Source organism: Numida meleagris, chromosome 19, assembly GCF_002078875.1.
Source record: "Numida meleagris isolate 19003 breed g44 Domestic line chromosome 19, NumMel1.0, whole genome shotgun sequence".
NCBI lineage: Eukaryota > Metazoa > Chordata > Aves > Galliformes > Numididae > Numida > Numida meleagris.
In genome coordinates, this window is record NC_034427.1 from 11,929,199 (window position 1) to 11,953,834 (window position 24,636).

At 41.8% G+C, this 24,636-nt stretch overlaps 2 protein-coding genes across 4 annotated transcripts; one reads left to right on the plus strand and one right to left on the minus strand.

Annotated features, from left to right (window-relative positions):
* On the minus strand, window positions 273-24,308 carry RTFDC1 (replication termination factor 2 domain containing 1). Of its 2 annotated transcripts, none has more exons than XM_021417212.1 (9): window positions 24,156-24,308; window positions 23,000-23,094; window positions 22,805-22,898; window positions 22,478-22,617; window positions 21,672-21,750; window positions 5,950-6,063; window positions 3,439-3,493; window positions 3,267-3,359; window positions 273-655 (listed from the first exon to the last, which is right to left on the minus strand). In XM_021417212.1, the coding sequence occupies exons 1-9, from the start codon at window positions 24,222-24,224 to the stop codon at window positions 474-476; spliced, it is 921 nt and encodes a 306-aa protein (XP_021272887.1). In that variant the 5' UTR covers window positions 24,225-24,308; the 3' UTR covers window positions 273-473. The 2 variants fall into 2 exon arrangements, with proteins under 2 accessions (XP_021272887.1, XP_021272886.1); XM_021417211.1 differs by having other exon boundaries at window positions 273-658.
* On the plus strand, window positions 7,822-16,829 carry GCNT7 (glucosaminyl (N-acetyl) transferase family member 7). Of its 2 annotated transcripts, XM_021417209.1 has the most exons (4): window positions 7,822-10,039; window positions 13,994-15,025; window positions 15,377-15,472; window positions 16,288-16,829. In XM_021417209.1, the coding sequence occupies exons 2-4, from the start codon at window positions 14,050-14,052 to the stop codon at window positions 16,512-16,514; spliced, it is 1,299 nt and encodes a 432-aa protein (XP_021272884.1). In that variant the 5' UTR covers window positions 7,822-10,039; window positions 13,994-14,049; the 3' UTR covers window positions 16,515-16,829. The 2 variants fall into 2 exon arrangements, with proteins under 2 accessions (XP_021272884.1, XP_021272885.1); XM_021417210.1 differs by lacking the exon at window positions 7,822-10,039 and having other exon boundaries at window positions 13,732-15,025.

Consider the following 24,636-nt stretch of genomic DNA (forward strand, 5'->3'; position numbering starts at 1 on the left):
CACAAGGGGTTATGGTTATGATATGCTCCATCAAAATGTCCATTACTTGAAAACATCTGAAGAATCCTTAAGAAAGTTGAATTTCTGCGCTGATAGAATGAAAACTTCAAATACAATTGCAGCAAACATCAAGAGAAGAGGAGAGTAGGCAGATCCTCCTATCCTCACATCTGCTACTGAGACACTGGTTACTGTAGCACAGCATACAACTGGGGAAACAACAAAAAACACACTGGGTAAACAATCCAAGATTTTAGAACACTGATGCAACATGGATTCTGGCTATCTGTTTTTTATTTAATAGAAGTTGCAACTAACACAAGTTCATTAGCTATTTGTTAGTTTACAAACAACTTGCAGACTGAATTCCAGATAACATCAGATTACAACAAATGTTCTGCATTACAGCTGTGCAGAAAAAGCCTCGGGGAAGGAAAGCGGTGGTGAACGTTACAATCAGGCTCAACATTGTTTCAGAAGCAGTATGCTGTGTGAGTAACCCAATTGGAACACTCTTCCTTGGGACGTTTTGCTGAGCTGTGTGTTGTAAAAATAGATTTGTATGCCTCAGATTTCTCCTCGCTGTCTGCAATGGATCTCTTAGTGGCAGTAGAAGCCTTATGGACTTTTGCTGGGACAGATGAACTTCCATCGTCTGCTAGAAAAAGAGGAACAGAATCAAACACACATAACAGCTCTCAATTAAAAAAAAAAAGTGTTTACATGAATACTGGTAAAACAATTTAACGTATTGTATGTACAGACAAGGAGCACGTGCATTTTTTCCACACACAAAAATGTAATTGAACTCAACAGCAACATGTTCCCAGCTTACAGAACTCAGGCTGAAAAAGCATTTACAAATCCTGGAGAGTAATTCTTTCCCACTCATGTAACCCCCTTGTGCTGTAACTCAGTACTGACAACATTTATTCCTCCAAGTGAAAAACGGCTCCGAACTCGAGTTTTAAGAAAGAGCCATTAAATTATTCCACCACTCTGAAGTATTGTTTGAACATCAGCTATCGAATGACCAAAGCTAAGCTTGTGAAATACCGTCCCTGGGGAATTGATCTTCTCCCTTTATTCTTTGCAAAGTCATTTATGACCAGTAACAATTGTCTACATTCCTCTATTTCATATTTGGGATAGGAAAATGCCCATCCCTCTGTTTCTGATACCATTTCTCTCAGTGTATTACATCTACTGCTACAGAAACAAACAAAACCCAACAGAAAACCAGCTCTTAATGACTGTGTAGCTTTCTCTGAAGCAGCAAGGCAGTATTTCAAAAAGCATGTAACAAATCTCTTGCACAAAGAAATTACTACATTAAAGTCAGCAGAAATGCCATATATTTCATGTATCTTAGGCACAACTGTGTGTAAATAACTACTGGGGAGTCTGAAAATGCACTGAGCTGATTTCTGCATGCAGTCCCAAGAATTCTACACGCAATTCTAAAGCATCACAGATCAGATTGTTTTTATGTGTTTGGAGAATGCTGCTTTTAATGGCACTGACAGTTGTCTGGAAGGAATTACCAAACAATGGATTTGAAAAAATGAATGTGTATGCTGCAAGTCCAGAAACCTTGGGGTGCCATGTTCACAAATTAATTCCTGTGCTACTGGCATTCCTCACTCCATGGATTTTTCTTTATTTTCCCTCTCTCCTTCTATTCCCCTTCTGCTCAACGTAATTGCTGTCAGAAACAAACCAGCGACCCGACACTTCAAAAGGCATGTTTTTCTCCTTTGCATTGCTGGAAAAGACATCAAACATGACCAGAACTACCAGGTTCCTAAACATCCTAGAGCAATTTAATAAATCTCAAATTAAATGCTTTCTAAAGTTTAACCTCTCTGAAAACAGCAAGTGGCAGGTGAAGCATTTCTGATGGAAACTCTGTTTCTCCCACAGAGAAACGATGAACTGTAGATACACTACTCTTAGATTCTTTAAAGAGATTATATTGGCTTCCCTTGTGGATGCAGTACTTGAATTCTTCACTTTGAAACCTCAGACTGGCTTGAAAAACACACCCATACTTCTGTATGAAAGTATCAGTATTAATTGGAGACATTAAAGAACATAACATGTACTACCTAAATCATCCACTATCCTCTGGACTAAGGGACAGGAAAGTTTATTTGTAGTTTCATGACAACTGTAGATACATCAATACATCCTGAAGTTATATTCCAATGCTACCAGAGACACATAGCAAATTAGCAGCTGAAATAAATGACCACAAGTCAAGTCATCAGCTTGGGATGTTTTAATACACTTCATTGAGATGAACTCTCATGAAAGATTTTTTTTTGACCACTTGCACTTTGGGAAAACAACTAATTCTCCTCATGATCTCTTCTCAGTAAAGTAGATACACCAAACCCTTGTCTATATAACTGTGCGAATAAGAATCTCTAATCCCATTTGTTCAGGTTGGTTCCCACCAACTCAAAGCATAGCAACACTGGAATGACACAAGCAAGTCTGCCTTGACCCACTGAAAAAAATGCAATTTGGCTAAGAGTGTTTTTTACTCAATTAGTTACCACCACGACATTCACCAGTCACAAGCATGTGCAAAGAGTCTGTAGTTTCAGGTATAAAGAAACTATAATAAGTCAATCCCTACTATCCTGATATTTACCAAAATTCACTACGTGATGGAAGCAGATGGGATGAACTGGGCAGAATGAGGAAGAACTGACAAGCAGAAGCCCTCGCAGAGTTTCAGCAGGGTCAGTTCCGTACAGCTCTGCAGATAGAACTGCAAAACTGGGTTTTAAGAAAAAGCTGAGTACAGTTCCTATTGTGCCAGCTCATGAGGCAGCCTCCTGCTCCAGCTGGACAAGACAGCCTTCAGGACACACTTTGAGAAGAGTGGCTTCTGCGAAAAAGTGAGCCACGAAATCACGGCTCAGCTGAAGACAGGAGCTGACCTTTTGCTACTGAGAAAGATGACAAATGAAGATAGGCTGTGACGAAGTTCGAAAGTCAGAACAGGGAGAACTGAAAATGTAAAGAAGTATGAAGCAGCAAAAGAATACACAAGGACTGGCGATGTGATAGAAGTGACAGGTTTTAACTCAAATGAGTCTTTACATAAAAGTCAGAAAAAAAAAAAAGGAAGTAACAGGGCAGCTTCTGAAAACTCCAGCATGGAATTGTCAGACACGGGTTTCTCCTACAATATTTTTCAAAGCAGATCTACTGGCGTGCTTTTTTCACGCTTAGATGAAAGCACAGCCACCAACCTGAACTTTTGGTGAAGATAATGTGCCTCTTCTCCCCGGAACTGGAGCCGATACAGTCCTTTCTGTTCTTAACTTTAGATGGGCCTGGAGAATCTATGAAATAAAAAAGTGAAATCATCCATCTGTTTCGTGACTCATAAGAGAATATGGTTAATTTTAGCTGTGACGTTACCTTCAGCGGTGACTTGCTGGGCAGTTGATTCTGCTGACTTACATTTCTTTGACTTCTGAAACGACACGAGCAGACATCAGCTGATGCACTGACAGGATATGCAAATCCCAGCTGGCATTTGATAGACACACAATTTGCTACTTTTTTTTTTTTATGTCTTACATCATGAAACCGTTACTTCCACAATATCGCCCCATACTTCTGATATTATTCATTTAAGGCAAAAATAATAATCTCAGAAACCTTGAAGGAATCCTGAAGAAAACAACACAGGCCAAAACTAATCTGTCTGGCTTTGCTATTTTGGTTTGTACACTTTGTGGGGGGGCAGGGGGGATAATCACCAAGGTGATCTCACACTCTGGACCCACAGGGCAGGACAGGAAACTGAAGGGCTTTAAACAAGACAAAGTAATTAATCAGTGAAGATATTTTTCAGTAAGAAATTCAGAATAATCCCACATTTTATCTCACATCTTTTCATTTAGTTAATTAAAAAATCCCTTCTGGGTAACTTGCAATAACTGGGCTCCTTACTGCAAATTCCTTGGGAAGAAAAGGTGCGAATAGTTAACCTAAATTTTGTAAAAGCATCTGGGGACCAGATTTTCCAAGTTAATTTATAACTGTCCGGATTAAAAAAAAAAGAACTAACAAAAAAACCCATAAACAGCAGCAACAACAAGTAACCCATTGCTGGCTTGTGTTACATAAACTGAAAGATGTATTAGAACAGCCATTGGTGTCAGTACCACAAAAGCAGACTGCATACACTCAGAGAGGAGCACATAATTCAAGGATGTCAGACAAAGAGTAAGAAAATAAATTATTTAAACATTTTATAAGAATAAGGAGAACCGACGCTGTGAAGAACATGACTAACACTTTGGGAAAAAGATGCCAGCCCATGTGTTGGTGCAGAGCTCAGCCAGAAGGTGGTGGTAGAGCAGTGCTGTGCTGGAAGCAGGCTGGGCTCTCCTGGTGCTCTCCACTGCGCTCACAAAAAAGAATCCTTATTGTCAGGGTGCTCCCATCTTCGTTATTACTGACAAGTTTAAAAAGAAAAGCTACCTCCCATTATCCGGCAACTGAATTATAAGATGTTCATCAACATTAGGCATAGTATATATGAATGTATATTATATATATTTCATCATGGGCACACACGAGAAACTCGAGCTTGAAAAGACTGCTAGAGAAGAGTGCTAGCTCCATCTTCTTTATGCTTCATCTTATGGGCACGCAGACAGGCAGCTCGTGCTTCCTGCTCCACGTACAGCTGCAGCACGTGCACTGCTCCCTGCTGACAGAAGAGCTGGGCAACAGCAGCACCAGCAAACCCCAAACGACCAGCTGTGCCCTGATGGGGCTGGAGCTCACAGATCTCACATTAGAACAAGCAGCACCAGTGACAGCAGGGAAGACTGGTTGCTGCTGCGAGAAGTTCATCTGGCAACAAGGCAGGGCAGTGCTGCAAAACCCATCAGAAACTGAGGGCCAAACACAAGGAGCCTGCTGAGAGATTTGCAAATGCTGCACCTGCCAGTAACAGAGATCTCCTCTAAACAAACAACAAAAAATATTGGCATGTAACAAACGCATAAAGAGTTCAAAGACCAAATAACGATCTTTCATCTGCTAACAAGAGCAACTATACTGACACAGCTATGTGACACAAGTGCCCAGCACACTTTGGTGGTGGTAGTTTCTTGTGCAGAAATTAGGGGCAGCATTGGCTTTCTGACTGTCAGACTGTATGAGCCAAAGCTATATATTCACTTCAACAGAACCTGGAAAAAACATTTCTTTCTCACCTCATCTTAGAGGCAGACAAAAACCAAGTGCAGAAACATGGGCCAACATCTAAAGCCTCACTTGTTAGAAGTGTCAGATGAAGAATCACATTCTTAAGATCCCAGTAAATCTGCTTGCTTTGGGCTGAGTTAATGCTGCAGCTTTTGCTTGCTTTGTCACCCTCCAGAGTAGCAATGATGGTTTAGAAAAAAATAGTTCTTCACATGGGACCTTTTTCACTGCATTGCTGTTCTTTGACAATTCTGCAGCACACAGCAACTGCTACTTAGCAGAACAGCAGCATACAGTAGAGTGCATAGTAGGGACATTTTGATGGCATTTTGCCTGTTCAAATAAAAAAAAAAACCACCAAGGCCTCAATGGCATCGTGAGAAAAATCACTGCCATTGATCAGGACCTTAAGAACTGCAGAACACGACCACATTTCTTGGCACCCTGCTTCACTATACCCATATCACTGAATTCCATCGTTTTCAGAGCACCATGCCTGCTAGTCACAAGAGAGTTCCAGCAGACACAAGGTCAGCACACTGCTAGTGCAATACACACAGAACCTCACGAGCTCTGCTTCTAGAAGTAGCACTGCAGTACAACGCAGCGTACCAAGTAAACCCCGCAGAGGGTACGAAAAAATTATGTGATCTGACAGCAGATTGCATTACGGAAAATAACTCTCTCAATATAAAATAAGATTACCTTTTCTAATTTACTTCTGAGTCTTCTATCCTCCATTCTTTTCTTCAGTACTTCCACATCTTCTTTATTACCATTAAGGATAATCACATCTTCCTCTTGAAAGGGAACACCACACTTCAAGAAAAGAGGACAAAAATCACTGCTTGTTCAGGGCCTTCACGTTGGTGAACCTTTGCTAGGATTAACCCCTCCCTTTACCCTCTTCTCTTCAAGGAGTTCTCTAACCTTTCCCATTGCTGCTTGTCTTCCCCAGTGTTTTTTCTCTTCTAACAGTTTCATACAGTTTCTCACTTAAAACACCAAAGGCAGAATCTGCCCTGACCAACAACCCTTCCTTCTTATGGAAAGAACAAAAACATTCAGCTTGGTGGTGACTCGTGAACTGCTGATAACCATGTATAAAAGCCTCTCCCACGCCAATCTGCACAGCAAGTTCTAAAAACATTTTCACAGTTTGGAAATTCTAAGGCCTTCAAAGCCATTTTCCACCCATTCTTTTTTTACTCATGAATGCATTTGATTAAGATCTGAGCAGTATGACACTGCATCTTTCCACTTACTGACAGTCTATATAAGCAACGAGGCCTGAGAACAGCAATTAATTTATACAAGGGAGCCATAACAATGGCATTACTCATTAACCCGGCCTTGCTATCTCACTGTCCTTCACCTGATTCATTAAACACCACCGAGTTTTACATTTTCAAAGTGCATTTATTAATTAATCTGGATTATATATGTAATCTGCTTCATGCAACTAGTTTTCTGATTGAGTACACAGATGTCTCTGCACAATTTTTAATCGTCTGGCAAACGCCCAGCACACTGACTAGAGCATTTCCCATCGTAAGATCTCAATTTTTTTTTAAAATTCATTTTGGTAAATCCAGAAGCTTTCTGCTACTCTGCAGGATCGGTTTCTGATCCTCTCTCTGTCACTACTCCCCTGTTTTCAGAACTAAGGTTTATAAAGGTTACTCGTGCACTGGTAGCAGGGATTAAAGTACCGTACACGCGTCCCTTCGTTTCTTTAATTACAACAAACACAGTTAACTCAAGTGATGAGCAGTCTGAGAAACGAATAGCGGGACACTATGAAGGAGAAGGAAGGGTTATGGAGATGAATATTCAGTGTGTTGGGCAGAACAGTGCATCTCACACAGGAAGTGGGACAGTAACCCACATTTTTCTGTTGCTACTCAAGAAACCACTGCTGGAAATACCAGCTCAGTGTGAGCTCAGGCACTTGAGAGCACAAAGACTGGACAGTGAGCACAGCCCATGAGTCTTTACCCTGAGGATGGAATGACGGGAACAATACTGATCCCAGAGAAGCCCTACATGCTCATTTCTCATTGATTTTCTCCTGAGTGCAGCATGAAATACACACATCCAAATACAGGTTGATGATTGAGGAACTAATCTGTGCGATAGTTTTTGAAATCATCTCCTACTGAGTGTACAAAAACAACAGGCTACTTCCTGCAGTAGAGGTTGATGTGAAATAAATGATACATTTTAAAAAAAGGAAAGAAACTCTGGGTTCTCGTCTGGAAAACACAGGTGGAACTCTTCTAAAATGAAAAATATTGATAAGAAATGGGGGAAAAAACTGTGTTCTGTACACCAGACCAGAGCATTTCTTGCCTCAACAACAGGCAGGTGGTATACAGAAGCCAAACACATCCAAACATACCTAACTGCAGCAAGCTATACACACTGCACCAACTCCATCTTCCCCAGTTTCCCTAATTACAGTAATAAATAATAAAATTCCAAAGTATTTTTTTAACAGCAATCACTGTTCTTTCATGAAAAAAAAAAGATTTCATTTCAAGAACTTGAAATGTTTGTGTAAAAAACAAAGGGATTTCAGTGTTCAGATTCAGAAAGGTTATCCCTTCTGATTAAGGCGTTCTCTGGCAGGTGTTTGTCCTACAATATCACAAGGTCTCCTTGCTGCACCTTGTTTATACTGGGACTTGAAATACATATGAAGGTATTTGCCGCAGTTCCTTGATGCTTTTGCAGCACCTTGAGCAGAAGACACTCCAATGAACTTGAACACTAATCTGAAATGGACAAAGGCATTAGAACAGCAGCTTGCAGACCCCTGGGTGAGACTCGGGGTAACTGAAGAGCTGCACGCCCAAGGGATTTGCACTGAAGGACGTGCTGGACACGCTGCATAGGTTTTGTCCAAGTGTCCTTCCAGGATCCAATCACGAAAGCATAAAAGTACATTCGTTACACCAAAATGGTTTAACGTACATCAAGGAATTATTTAAAGCTTGTGCATGTATAATTAAGAAGTCTTCCAAATCTGATATTTGTACATTTATGTATATGCTGCATATCCTACAATCTACGTGTCTGTAACACACACACATATACACACCCACCTACCATCAACTTCACAAAACACACACCCAAAGACTTGAAATCATGTGAACAATAAAGGAATTTAATAGGGTAGGATAGTTGCCTTTGTTAGAGAACAAAAGTTGTCTTTTTCTTCTTAAGTAATATCAACATCATCTTATGTGGCCGAAACTTAGAAGACAACATTTGTAGCCGACTTCTTGCTGTAAATTGATTCTAATAGGGATTTTTTTTGTTCAGTGTTTAAGGTGTAGTTCTGCCCATGACTATTACAGCCTCATAATGCAATTAGATAACAGGCAAATACATTTCCACTACCTGGATATTTACATCAACGTTAAAATTTAATGTCCTACAGAAACCTGAAAGTCATTTTCTGAACTACGAACGCTAATTAACTCCTGCAGTCCTCCTTCATGTGACCATTAGGAGCGAGGCAGAAGGAATGGATGCTTCTCCAAAAAGAGTCCTCACCAGAGCAGGGAACGTGCATCCCCACAACCCGCCCATCCCTCCTTAGACAGGGCAGCATTCAGGGATGGGGCAGAGCACACATGCTGTTCAGCCAAGGACCAAGCCAGTATTCATTCACCAGCCACACAAGCTCGATGTATTAACAGCTACAAGAGACAGTAATCGTTAACTAAAAACATGTTCTGGGAGAGCTTTCCAGAAGCTCCCTCACAGGAAGGGCAGCACGGCAGGAGCTGTGAGCACCATTTCTGGCACCGTGTCCGAGCAGCAACGGGACAAAGGCTGAATGATCACCTGGGAGGAGCAGGGCAGTCTCCTACACATGGAGCATGGCACAGAACGTGTGCTTTCTCTCAGGAGTTACAGCAGCCACCACATCAGGCTGCCCAAGCCGCAGCCTCTATTCACAGAGCTTCCCTTCAAGTCAGTGATAATTCTCTATCTGCCGTACCCGCAGCTGTGCCCTAATTTACATTGAGGTTTTCTGTTTATTTCCGAGCAATACTCTATTTTTACCTGTACGTATCCAAAACACGCCAGCCTTCCCCCTTATTGCCAGCGCTTTGTAAGTCCAGTAAACCTGAACTGTTCATTTTTCACTTACTAAAAAACCCCGAGAATCCTAATAAAACTACAAACAGGAAAGGGTTTGGGAGGATGACATTTCATCCAGTATCTGTTTGGCGTCAGACACCAGAAGTGACCGGGGCGATTCTTTCCCATGCTTCTTTGCTGCAATCTGGAAAGTTTCAGCATGCAAACAGTTAAGAAGGGGGGGGGGGAGGAGGAGGGAGGGCGACTTTCCCTTCCGTTCTCATCATCTAGCACGCTCTGCTAGCAGCACTGGGGTTAAAGCCTCGGAGGTAAACCACGACTATTTATAATCAGCAGCAATGTACTCTACATATCTGAAAGCCTGATTTCAGGCCTTTTAAAGACTGTCTCTGAACAGCGGCACCAGAAATCTGGAGAAGCTCAAGTTTTCTCTTATTATCCTGAAGCAGAGGACATTTCTTCCGAAGCTGAACAGCACTGCTGCAGAATAAATATGCTAAGCATCGCAGGAAACCAGACCAAGTCCTAAACAAACTCATGTTAATGTTTAACCCCTTTCAGTTACATGAAATTTCCACACAAGCAACAGAATGAAGAACGCTGGCTGAATTTTGCTGAAGGACAACAGGACTCTATTTATTTTTATTACGCTGCCTTCTCCTGCCTGATTCTGGACAAGGTAAGAGGAAATAAATTAGATTTTCAGACTTCAGGTTTTAAACAAAGCACAAAATATTTTAATTTTTGTAAAGTGATAAATATTTTCACTTCAGAAAGGCCATTTCACTTTATCAGGATACTCAAGCCTGCAGGCAGGGTTTGTTTTCTCTTTGTCATTGATGTACAGGACTGGTTGGTCATTACTACAAGCACTGTTTGCATCAAAAGTCTCAGCACTTACAAATAAGTGGTTTGCTTCTGCTGCAACCAATGCAGCATCTCAAAACCATATATCTTAATGGCTTAAATAGCTGCCATACTCTTTCATTGAAATTGTAATGAGGTCAAACACGCTATCCAACAACAACAAAATTGCAGATAGAAAGGTACACCTCCATAAAACCGCTTGTATTTATTGGTAAATATTGTAATGTTCAAATAAGAATGATTTAAAATGTGTAAGGCAGTATGTACTGGGATTGAGGAAGAATTTTTTCTTTTTCGTGATCCACGTCACAGCACAGAGGCAGAGTCAGCATACTCACCAAGGCTTAGAGAAAAGGCAAAGTAAAAAGCAGTTGTTAGAGTTTTCAGAGGACTAAATTAGTATTCACTTGCTTATGAAACGTTTACGCAGGCCTTCGTGTAGACATCTTTCAGAGGACAAACAGGCATAAGAAGATTTGGAAATACAGGAGCTAAGGCCTTTTCGCCATTTAATTATTAGAAGATGAAGTATTTCTAAGGCATTTGTTTCACTGAATCACTGGCACACAAACGACATTAATATTAACCAGTTCAAAGAGTTCAGACAAAACAGGAGGTTTAGAGGCAATGCTGCACTCCAAAACCCTACAGCAGGAAGAAACAGGGAGCTGTGAGATCATCCCACACCAAATCTGAAATGTACTGCAACATATATACAGTTAATGGAGTTTTCATAAACTGAGATGATGCTTCAGAGGCTTTATTTTCCAGTACGATTAAATTTTTTTCGAGTTTACCTTTCAATGGAGTTGGATTAAGACAGTTGTCCATTAGGTGACATCCATGACAGCAGCCATAAAGATGTGTGAAAATCCCTACAAGGGGCTGTTTTTCAGAGTGTCCAACAGCACTCTCAGCACTTCTACATATTAAGATAACTTCGCACTCCAGGTTTAGCAAACCTCTCCATAATGCAGAACAGGCTGGGTTTCAGGGAGGCATTTTGGTAACACTAAATACCTACAGTGGCACTCCGGTGTAGTAAAACTGGAAGGCAAGGCAGCCCGGGTTGGTCCCAGATAGTGGATCTCAGTGCTAAGAAATGATCTTGCTCTTCAAGGGCAGGAGGGATATGGCAGCACAGCTCTTCACAGCAGGACACAGAGCCGGGGCTGGGAAACTCTTGTAAGTGACAGACTGCATACACAATGGGACTAGCAGCGACAATTCCAGCCCCAGAACCATTAAAACATCAGCAGAAAGTCAGTATGTGCATCCTGTAATATACACCGAGGCTGAAAGATGTCACATTTTGCTCTCATTGGAAAGGCTTCATCATTAAGTCATTCCCCAGAATCATTTTACCATTGGGGAAGGAATGGTTTCTTCTTGGCTGACAGCAGTGTTTGTACACCCTTATGCTGCTCTATGAAACACAGCTTCTAGATGCTACGCGGTTCAATAGGAAAAATCCATAGTAAATACTTAATCTGAAACATCCTTGGAAGCTATTATGTGATGGGCAATACAAGTGTCAGGGATGGAACAAGCAGGTCACAGCCTGGATCCCCGGGGAGCCATCCTTCACAACCTGCCTGCAGTTGTATTCGATTTAAAAAAAAAAAAAAAAAAATACAACCAAAAAAAACCCCAACATATAACAAACAATGGGAGAGCAGACAGCACGCTCATCCTGTATGGACAGATGTTGTTTTCCAAGCAATTATGAAGTGCCAAATACTTCTCTCACTGCCCAGTATCTTCAGTGATATTTTTACGTCCAGACCGTGAAATTCCACAGAGATCTCACCATATTCACTACTCCAAAGCAACGGTAATGTCCCTCCTTTAATTATTCACCAAGAACAAGCTGTTTTTTCTAACTTCAGCTCCAAAAAGGTTCAGTGCTTCTGCAGCACTCCCTGCCCCTAAATTCTGCTTTTTCTAACAGCCCCTGTGCAGCCCTCTGGCTCTGGAGTCAGCTGACAGCAGCCTACAGCGCTGGCACACGTCGTTTGTACTGCGGAAATCCTCGCTTCCACCTCACAGTGCAGTTCCTTTTCTTTTCCCCTCTGTGCAATACCGAAAGATTGAAGCGGGCTTGAGTTGCTGAAGTTGTTTTTTTTTTTTTTTTAAATGTAAACGGCTGAAAGACAATCAAGCTTGTTTACACAGTAAACGTATCCCTTAGGAGCTGCTGAGAAAAAAAAAAAAAAAGCATTCCCCTGGGCCTTGATTTCCTCATGTTTTCCTTTGGCCTGTGCATTCAGCGCAGACTGAAGAGCACTGCTGACAGAACACAGCAGCAAAACGGATGAATTCTCCTCCTAACACACAAATGCACTTTCCGGAATGCTCGGTGGAAAAGAGGCATTCCTTCAGCACGAAATTCAGTGCACACCAGCAAGGACAATACAATAAATACATTTCTTCCCAACAACCTAATAGATCTCAAGATATTATTACTATACAGTATCTGTTCCCGTGGTACAAACCCTATATTCTTAATGCTTTTGAAATTCTTAGTCTCTTTTTTACCTTAACTACAATGCCCTCTTTATTTTCAAGCTCCTATAACAGTCCTATAACTGTGTTTTCTTTTTTTTTTTTGCTTTTTTAAAAATTATTTTCCACATTTATCTAACGAAAATCTAGAGTCTTCTAAGCACAACAGCATTCAGATCAAAAACTACATTTACAAAAATATGACTGTTCTCCATTCTTACATAATGACGAATACATTATGATGCAAAGCATGGGATATTTACAGGTTAAATTACAAAATTCCTTAAAAACAAATTCACTGAATAAGGTACAAGAGAAGATGAATTCTCTTTAAAATACAAACGAAGTCTTTCTTGACTATTACGCTTAATGGCAGCTGATGACCCTTCCCCAGCTCCAAGGAATTTTCTCTAGGAAAGGCATAAAGACCTCAGGTAGGAGCTGGAGGACTCAGGACTGCTGCACTTCTGATGTTCAGCAGGAAAGGTGCATGCAGGAAAAAATCACAATGAAAAAATCCTTACGCCAATAGTAGCATAAATCACACAACTATCTATGAATGCTAACAGTGGTGGTAGCATGCTTATGTCAGGGTATGCATGTATGCTAACAGTAAGCAATGACTGCTGCCCACGTGTTCTGCTTTCCAAAGCACTGATACAAAGATGTCAGAGAAGGGGGAAAAAAAAAAAATCTCAAATGAGTTAGAAATGCTTGCTGACTTTATGAGGATAAAGAGCGGTACATATTGTGGATTGCATCTTAGTCTTCCCCTTTTGGTTATTTAATAAATTCGTTGCTAACCTGATTTACTGAATGCTGGACCTCCATGGCACAACATCAGGCTGCCAGGCCTCAAGCAAATCCCAGCACTGGGTGCCCCTCAGCTGCAGGGCTCACACACCTCTCCAGCTCTGAGGGCTGGACCCTGCCCAGCCTGCACTGGTCTCACCTACTGGAACACGCATTGCCTCAAAGCAGGATTAATTTCTATATTATTGCCCCCCTCCCCTCAGGTAATTAGTGTACAAAGCCATCTGGGGTTCTCTGGCTAATTTTGTTTGTCCTAGCAAGAGCACCTCATGGTCTGTAAGTACTGTTTCCAGTGCACTGCAGCACGAGCATGGGCACACAAACACTCCTCCCTAGTAACTGGAAAGAGAGTAACCTCAGCCTGAATAAAAGCATTACTACTATGTCATCAATGAAAAGAAAAAAGTCAACAGGGTTATCTCTCTCTCTATCTCAATCTTCCTTTCAGATAACCTGCGTGCTTAACTAAACTATGATCAGAAGGCAGTATCTAGATAATAAAAGATGAACCCACTTGATGCAACAAAATCAGGATTTTTACTCTGCATTGCTGTCTGTATGTTCATCTACACCTTCATCTACCTGAAGGACGCACTTCCTGCAGGGACAGACAAACAGAAGTTTAGCGCAGATACAGCAGAGTGTGGATTTTACCCAGATGAACTTTGTTCAGCTCTTTTTGTGGGGAAAACCGCTGCTCTTAAAATTGGAAGCTTTTGTCAGAACACCCACCGCCCTGCACCGCTCGGCTGCATCCAGACCTCATGCAACTGCTCCACGGTTTTGAAGGCTCTGCACTTCATAACGAGACCGCTGTCGGATGAAGAAGGAAATTTCTCACTGGCTTACATTATCACAATTCACAAGGAGCTGGAAATGTTTGTAAAGCTCCTAAGAGCTATTTATATGCCTCAGAATATTTACTGCATACACGTTGACGAGAAGTCACCAACCGATTACAAAGCTGCTGTGCAGAACATTGTTAATTGCTTCGAAAACATTTTTATTTCCTCAAAAAGGGAAAATGTCGTTTATGCAGGATTTTCAAGATTACAAGCTGATATTAACTGCATGAGAGACCTAGTTCGTTCCAAAACTCAGTGGAATTACGTTATTAATCTATGTGGCCAAGATTATCCTATTAAAACGAACAAAGACATTATAAAGTACATCAAAAGTAAATGGAATGGTAAAAATATGACTCCCGGGGTAGTCCAACCACTTCACATGAAACACAGGACGCAGGTTAGTTACCGAGAATACGTGCGTTCTGGAACGTCATACGTGTATCCGACAAAGAATGCGAAAACTAAACCTCCCTACAATTTGACTATATATTTTGGGAGTGCCTATTACGTATTAACTAAAGAGTTTGTAGAGTTTACACTGAGTGATGCACGTGCAAAAGAGTTGCTTGAATGGTCAAGAGACACGTACAGCCCGGATGAACACTACTGGGTGACACTGAACCGCCTGCACGGTAAGATGTGCGTTATTTCTGCTAGGAACCACCCCCGCACCGACAGCACCGGGGTACGGGACAGAGAGCTGAGTTCTGTTTTAGAGCTTAACAACACCTTGTCTGAGCTGCACTGCATAAATGGGGTCATTCTTTCAGTCCTGACGCTGCTCCTTTAAACCTCGTCTTACAATGGCTGAGAAATGGAGCTCGGTTCTAGAGCGGTCCTACTGATGGTGCAGACCGTAAGCTGCCAGGCTACTGAAGAGTTAATTAAAAACGTTAATTTTTTGCTATGAAAAAGCTCACGCTCTCAAAATTATCCCTCAAATGAGTAGAAAGGAATCTTATCAGAACTTTACGCTTTTAAAGATGCTCCAGGTGCTACACCAAATGCAGACTGGGAAGGACACATACGAGCCATTAAATGGAAAGACCAAGAAGGAAGCGCACACAAAGGCTGCAAAGGTAACGTGAGTTCTTATCGCAAACCACAACGGCGTTCACTGCAAATTGCACATCATGCATCAAGCTCGCTACTGAGTGTGCCTCAGTGGTGACACATTCGATTTTGAAATTAACACACAGAACAGCAACCCTCCCTGCTCCACTGTATCCAGCCCAAATACCTGCTGACACGCTGTTGCAAAGACTGTCACAGTATCCTCACACTGACCACCCTTCTCCCAACCCCCCCCCTTACAACACACCCATAATTCTACAGGGTAACAATAGAACTGCACACGTGTACTTTTTTTATTTTACAGGTTCCTGTATTCTTGATTACTTCCCTCTATTACACTAAACAATGCCTTAACGAGACTGCTCAGTTTCAGTGAGAAGTAAGGGGGTTACTCAGCAAGCACACTGGTCAGATACATCTGAATTGGATTAAATCTCTGATTTAAGGAAGCAGAATAGTGCTGACCATGTGGAAAAGAGGCAGAAGATAGCTAAAAATACGTAACCACAAACTCCTCTTAGTAAAGCACTGCATGTTTAAAAGTGGATCCAAACGAAGTAGGAAAACTTGAGCATGACCCACCACGAGATACAGCAGCGTCTGAGGAGCAGGTGGAGATAACATTCATCCACTTATGTAAAATACAACATCAAAACACAGCCTTCAATTTTGAATCCAGTCTTAAGCTCCAGATATATTTCAATGACGCTGTGTGAAACCAGAAGGCAACACGTCTTAGTACCACCACTGAAGGAAAATATTCCTAAATGATTCCATCCAGCTTTCTGTTGCTTTCACACACTTCAATTTGTCTTTGCAGGTCATTACATCAGAGACATCTGTGTCTATGGACCAGGGGATTTACAGTGGATTATTGAATCGCCCCACTTGTTTGCCAACAAATTTGAGCCTGCAACGTACCCACTCGTGATGGACTGCCTGGAGAGACGCCACAGGCTGAAAGTGCTGCACCAGGCAGAGGTCCCAATTGAAGATCACTGGCGTTTGCAGGAAGATAACTATTTCAACATGAAGCTGAATGTTTGAGGTTAACTGAAATGTAAGCATATACCCAAAATACTGAGAACCCATCAATATTTTCATCCATAGACTGCATTCACTTGGTGCACCTCATGCCGTAACGCTGTGCTACTGTTCCACCAGTGAAAGAAGCAGATATTGTTACTCACTACAGTCAAAGAAAGAGCAATGACTGCTAAAGGATTAATTCTTAGGGAAAATGACATCTACATCTGTAACAAGGGGGAAGTTCATCATCTTCTAAGTGACTCGTTTAACTGGAATATACACATTCCCCATGTCTGTAGCTGAAAAAAGGAGGACTGAGTGGTATGAAAGTAACAAAACGAAAGTAATGACTGAACAAAGAGGAAATACGAAGAGCACAAGTTAATTAAAGTCGTGTCTGCCGTATGCCTTATAAAATAGATTGCTCTGAGTAATAAACTTGTCACTAAAGCTGCAGAGCTTGCAGAGAAGCAGGTGACAGCCAGTTTCAGACACAGCCCATTTCACTTCTTTCATGGCCAGCTGCATCTCTAATTCCATTGTGTAGCATGGCAACACCACTCGTGCACTATTCATGCTTTGCTCCTACTGAAAAGGGTGTCTGTGTCAGTAACAGGAGTCCAGCAACGCATGTTTACTTTAAGTCCTTGTTTTTGATCCTCTGCAGAAGGTTAGAACAAGGTGACATGGGAAATGGAGGCCAGGGAACAAAGGGAAATGGAATGAAAAGCTGGTTTTCAATTCCTGAGGAGGGCAACAAAGCTTCCCTGAATCCTGACAACAACTGGAGATAAAACCTAGAAGCATCCAGGATAAGGATCTCATTTCCCAGATCCTTCGTGGACCAAATGCAGTTCTAATTAGCCTGCACTAAGGAAGTGGCTTTTCATACTCAACTGAAGTCAAAACAGGGCACAGTAACACAAAGAGAATGAGGATGCGGCCCTCTTGAGGTGAGAGCTGCTCCTTCCCCTCCTTAAGGGCTCTTAAATGAATCCTTAAGCCTTTCAAAGAAACTGGGGAATGATGGGGAGACAGGATATGGTTGGTGGTGAATTCTTTAAAAGGTTTTATCTTATTTTTTGGCAAGAATAGAGCCAAAAATTTGATTCTATTGAATCCAAATAAGCTTCCATTTTTTGTATTAACTCTGATGGGATCAAATAAAAACATATCCTGCTACTTATACGTTCACTTGATTAGAAACTACAAATTGTAAGGAAATATCTATGAGCAATTTAGATGTAAACTTCAATATACACCCCACATAGCATTCATTTTGCAAGAAAACTGGCTTAAGATTAAGTATTTTTCAAAAAAAAAAAAAAAAACAAAAAAAAAACCAACCCACTAAAAGCAAAGCAAGAAATGACCCTCAGCAGAACAGAAAAACTTCTTGGAACTGTAGTGCTCATTTTCCCACACAAGTTTCTTGGAAACGACGTTTTTCAAACGAACTTTAACCTAAAGAAGGACCAGCTGGTTCCTGTTTATTTACAGAAACTTACAAACTCAACCCAGAGGCCTCCACTCAGCCTCATGTAGTGCTCATGGCCTACCCCGTGGCTGACTGCTGCTGAAGTCATTCCTTTGTGGATGGAAGGAAGAACAACAAGTCACTTGGCACATTCAGCCAGGCATGCTGAGCATCCCTCTGAAACCAATACTGAAGCTACTGGGTTTCTGCATATTTCAGTGGGAACAACATGCACAATGAACTTCTCTCCAAACCACACGCAGTGCGCTGCAAGGTACTCCCAGGGTTTCTCCACTCCTTGCAGGTTTTAAAAGCACAAATGTAACACTCCTCGTTGCTGTCTCTGTAGCAAAGCCAGCACTTCGCTTTCACTGCTCATCAGTGCCACGCAGAACAATTGTGCTTCACCTTGGAGGTGAATGGGGAGGTGAAATCCGCTAGGCATTACTGTCAGATTGGCTCAGCGTGCAGGATCTGACCAAACTGGGGGCAAAAAAAGGAACAAAAAGCTCCCTTCTTAAAACCAAGAATTCTGACTTCACCAGCATCAGCTGAAGAGAGCCACTGCCAAGTGAACCTCCTTCCCTAAAGGATTTTATATTTTAAACACAAAACTAGACTTATATCAAAGTCCTGATTAACCCTCCCATTCTTAATCATTAAGAAACATTATTTTAGCCATCCCTAGGTAATCATAACATCATTAATTTCTTGCCGTGGATTTTTTGTTTTTTTTTACTTCCATCAACTTTTACAACCTATCAGCAAAAAAAATCAAGTAATAAAACTGTGAAAGCTGAAAGCATTTAACCTGCATTAGAAAACCATTCACAGAACCACACACAGAACAATCTGCTCTTACACAGTGACACACACACAGCTCAGGGATCTCAGCAGCTGATGTTTACTAACTTTTGGTAACTGTTGCTCTAAGCACCAAGTGGCAATGTGAACAATGTGACCGTGGCTCAAGGAAACGCTGGGCTCTGTAACATTCTGCACACGTTAACACATATCTGAAAGACGTATGCATAATTTTTATTTCAAAAAGCTGAGGAACATATTCAATAGCTCTATATCTAAGTTAAATATTTGATTAAGTGTTTTATATGGCACAGACTTTAATAGTTAAGATACTACTTCAGGCATGTATTAATGTCTGCTGAACCTGGAAACACTTCCAAAATAAACTGTGAAGTGATGCAAGAGACTACGTTTGAAAAACTTCGTTAATAAATAGGTTTGTACAATGGTCATAAGCAAGGAACTACATAAAGCACAAGGAATATTGTAACAATACATTTGTGCTTCTCATTGCCTTCTGCCCCCTCTGTGCAGTGGGTTTTACATACCTCAGAAGCTGGACATCCCTTTTGATTATGCCAGAACTATGGCATTTTCAGCACTGAGCAGTAAGAAAGCTCCTGCTCAATTCCATCCTTTACTTTAATCATCCAGTTACACCACTGGCAGCAATGTGCAGTCTTAATGACAGGAATCTGTGCAGAGTAAGCAGTATCAGAGCAGCCCAAACACAAACACCACAGAGTGCCTGTTCAGAACACTGTAAAGCAGGTCTGTCTGGTAGCCCCACTGCACGCTGCCAATCCTTCTCCCCCCTTAGGTCGCCCTACAACAAGCCACAAGTTCACAGATTCCCTTAAGACATTTGGAACAGCTGCATCATCTCACCTATAGAATCTCCGTGTTACACAGACAGATCAGAAGCCTGGAAGTTTCAGCACAAACTCAATAATCATTACCCTGCCTCCAAACAGACTGCCACAGATTAGCACTGATAGCCTTGTTCAAGGCATCTTCAAACACAAAACGTGATTAGAAAGAGTATGGGTTGTTCTTTTAATTTAATTTTAGTAGTCTGATGAAGAATCAAAACACACAGTAAGTGAAAAGTTCTCTCTTAAAACCGCAAATTTTAACCTGACATTTTTTATGTCACATGCAATCCTTCCTGAAGCACAGCAGGCACGAAGCAGGAGAGAGCAGAAAGCTGCTGTTAGTCAGGGCTTCCTGCTACAGAGCACTCATCACCATCAAATGCCTTTATCACAAAGCAAAGCTGCTGCTCTTCCTTCCTCTTAACAGTCACATCCTGTACCTCTCAGCACCCATTCCTATTTTAAACCTTCTCTCTTTGCTCTACAAAACTCTGAAAACATGCCTTAGAAAAACGAAGTGTAAAAACGTACTACGAGTACAACTACTTCTTGTAAAGTTCCTACTGAGGAATTATCTTCATTCTCAAGAGCACTCATATGAAAAGACTGCTTCATCTTCCGTGCACCTAAGCTCTATGAAGCCTTCCAAACCCAGTATGGTACAGCAGCAAATAGTGTCAAGATAAACCAAGGGAGACTGAATTCTTCATCTGGTGCTTTCCTAGTTCCTTGGGTTAGGCAAGCTCTGCACACGCATTCAATTTTTCTAAACACTTATTTCATGATAAGCGTGTCGCTGCGCCACTACTGCTATGAGCTGCTGCAGAAAAAAAATGGAGAAGAAAACTGAGCAGTGAGACAGCTCTCTGTGGGACTTCCTTGAAAGCGGTAAGTGATCTGATGAGCAAAGCCAGGAGATCTAGAAAGGAAGAAACCCTCTGCTTTGAGCAAAGGAAAATAATTTCCTGCAGTTCCACGAAGCACAGCATGTTCTGATATGCATCTTGTAGCACACAAGTATACGTTCACGACCTTGTTCAGATTATCTAGCTGAAAGGACATGAAGGTGAGGACTGCAGACTCCCTGTTTGCATTCGCTGAAGAGGAGATATTCAGCAATGTTTGTACTGCATCATTAATGCATCTCTTTGCAAAGTCCTTCAGGAGACAGCTGTTAACATAATAGCAGGCTTATAGGTGAGATTAATGCACAAGAACAGCTTGTTTCCAAAGAGCTTTCCTGAATTTCACCGTAGCAGAGAAAAGAGCTGCTACACATCTAGATTCCCAGTTTGCATTTATACTACAAATCTCAGCCCAAGATGAAACAAAACCAGATTCTATTACATGAAAAGAAAGACTGGATACAGACAGTACACAAGCAAAGACAGGATTGTTCTTTCTGAACCACTAATCACACTTCTGTCACATAACGACGTCCCCTCGGGCAGCCATGGCACACAGGGCAGGGCACCTGCGTGTATACTGGCAGGCAGAAGGCAGCAAGACAAAGAGAATGCTGCAGGCACACATGGATCCCACAGGCCACATTTCGGTTCAAAAACCAGATCCTCATCCTTAAACCAGCAGTTAACACCAGGAGGAACACTGTATCCAGCAACCTACAGTATTCAAACACTCTGCGCTTCAGAAAGGTTTTGCATTTTGAAAGAATACCCACCAGAAGACAACACTTACTTGTTAACAAGCAACTTCTAACCCTAGCGTATGCACAATACACAACACTTCTTCTCTTATTTTTTCCAGTTGACTTGACTTTACTGTCATATAAGGACAAAATATGCCAGGGAAATTAAGGTAATTAGGGCCACATATACACAAACTGTTAGCTACTCATCTGCATATTCAAATGAAAAAAAACAAAACAAAACACTTATAATAGTGGATGAGAACAGAACCCTGCATACATACGTATAAATATATATGTACATACACATGTCTATCTACCTCTGTGATTCTGTGTAACCCCACAGCTATTAAAGCTAAAGTAAAACCCACCTTGTGACAAACTTCAGTTTTGATTTCTTTGAGAGCACGTTCAGAGAACACACAGCCACAGTTTCTCAGGAAGCAAAACCTTTAAAGAAAAGGCAACAGATCATTTTTATCTGCAAGCTCACAGTATCTTCCTTATCTTATCATTTTGAATTCTTTAGGGAGAGCTACTCTTAATCCTCTCCATCATCCCCACACAAAGAAAAACTGCCTTACGGTGGCTCTGAGGAAAATGGGTTTACTTTTCAGGTTCTCTCTTTAATTCCATCTGAATAACCCTAATTATTCACTGCAGGAAGAAATACTTCACAATTGTCAAGCTGTGAACCCAACCACTCTTGTCTATGAGAGTAAAAATGCACAGAAAAAGAAATTCCTAATTTGTCCAAACTAGAATGTGAAGGAAAGCCCTTCTTCAGCAAAATAAAGAAGTTGATACCAGCACAGCATTTGAATACATTGCTTGATGCACTTTGCTCCACTGCACAGGGAGGTCTCACTCAACCTTTCTCCCCTTATCCATGTCAATCGCCCACAGCTTAGCCCTCAAACACCTTTGAGTCTCTCGTTGTCTGTAAGCATTACTCTTTCCTCCTTTATCATACATATAATTTGATTCAGGAAAGGGATAACATTTCATTTCATTTTTCCTCTTTAAGTATGAAACAAATGAAGGACATCTATTCCCCATAAAGACTTAAGTACATACATGACTTGCAACATTACTTAATTTTTTTTTACTTGCCACACCTTCCATTTAACATTGTACCCACTTTTATAATCTACATTCAGAAACTTAAAGTACTGACCTATGCCTTCCATTCATTTCCAACCCCACCACAGGGCAAATAAAGCGTGCAGACTGGATGTCATCATACGTGTCACCTTTTTTACTTTCCTTATCACCACTCCAAGCTGGATTATCTGCAAGGTTTAGTTCTGTTACATTCTGAAAGATAAAAAACAAACAAGACTTAAACTGCTTTACTAATGATTTTTTCAGCTACGCCAACATTCCCAGAGATTCTTCCCACTGCAGGTTACTATTTTAGCAATTTTAGTAGGCAGTGAGATGACAAGCCAATTGAGATTTTGCAGGACATTGAATTTTGTGGCACTGTGTTAAACCTTTTTACCTTCATGCTCTTGATATGCGATGCAGCTTCCACAGGAGTTTTATCAGCTGACTTGTCCAACAGAAATTCAATGACAGCATCTTTATTGTACAACCTATAAAATAAAATTTTTAGTAATTATATTTGATGCTCATAACATTCTCCTATTTACAAATTAGTACCTTTTAATACAGAGAACTAGATACAAAGTCATACCTGCCTAGCTCACAGGCTACAATGGGCCGACATAACTTCTCTTGACTCAGAGTGCAGTAGTACCATCTTGCCACCAATTCAGCAGTTTTGTCAACCTGAACAAAGAAAAAAACCTCATAATTTTAAAACAGCTTTTCTATTTGCAAATGATTTACATATAAATTCAAATAACACTTGAAGTGTTAATCAAATCCCCAAGCGTCTCACCAAACCTACTCTGTTATTCCATAAAACAACATTAGCAAAAACTCATGATCAGTTTCGAGCTATTGAAAATGTTTCTGCATCTTGGGACCAATTTTCTAACTCTAAGTCATTTTTCTCACAGTTTGGCACATCCATCAATACACTTCCCTCATTTATTCTTTTTCACTCTTTATGTTATCACCACTCATCTCCATAGCGCTACATCTCAGCCCCATTTGAAACAAGTTTCAGTCCCCATAAGGAACAAAAGTAACAAGAAAAGGAAATCTGGGGGTGCCAGTACGATACCTCAAAATTCAGTTTAAAAACATGAATTTATGAAATATTAGACCACAAAGGCTGAGGTTTGAAGCTACTTCAGTTGGTACAATGTAGCAGTGTGGCCACAGTCTGGCACGGAGTGGAAGTGCTTTTTGTCTACTTATATTATTAAAAGTTATCCGTGAAATTTTTCTGATGTTTGCTGCGATATTTTTCCTGATTTTAATCCAGGTGACACCACTATGTCCAATACTGCAAAACGCTCTAAAAAGGGGGGGGGAAAGCCATATTCAGAACGCAATCAGATAGAACGCAGAAAGCACCAAGGGCCAAGTCCAGCGACACCGGGTGCCCGGTGCCACCACTAAATGATGCCCCAGGTGCGTTCCCAGCAGACACCGCATCCCTGGTGAAGCACGCTCCAACCCCGTGCTATTAACAGACTACTTATGCCCCTAAACCCTCGCAGACTACAAAACGGTTTCCACCACAGCCCCTAATATCGTCCCAGATGCAAGAAAGGCGCTCCCTCCCCACTCTAAGCACTAGGCCCGATCCCCAGCTGCCGCAGGGCGAACCAGCCCTGCCTCCCTCAGGCCGCGGGCCCAAGCTCGGGGCCCAGCCTTACAAAACGGGCCCCGCAGCCGCCCGCCGAGATCCCCACCGCCCCCACGCAGCGTCCCCCGACCTTGACAGCTTTGCGAGGCCCCTTAACCAGCTCGTGCCGCTTAGGAATTGTGCCGCCATCGCACCCCATCTCGCTACGCTTCCGCGTTCTCCCCGCGACAGGCGACAAACTTCCGGCGGAGGACTTCCGGTCCGCCCCGGTGCGTCAGAGCGGCCGCGCACCAATCAGCAACAGGAGGCGGGGCTCCCAGAGGGAGGGGAGGGGCAGGCGGGCCGCCTGCAGAGCGTAGCACCGCGCCCAGTAGGGGGCGCCCTCGTACGCCCCCGTGTGGCGCCGGAGCTGCTTTCCTTCATTAAGTTGCGCGTTCATTCCTTGGTTTATTTATTTATGCGAAGAAATCTGGGCAGAACTCAAACTTTGGGGGATTTGCGGCCGCAGCAGACGTGCCCCTTCCAACCCAAGCCCTTCTGTGATTCTGTACCGACACTGAAATAACTGTACAAATCGTGATAGCGGTGTGACTGTGTAAGCGATGCGGTGA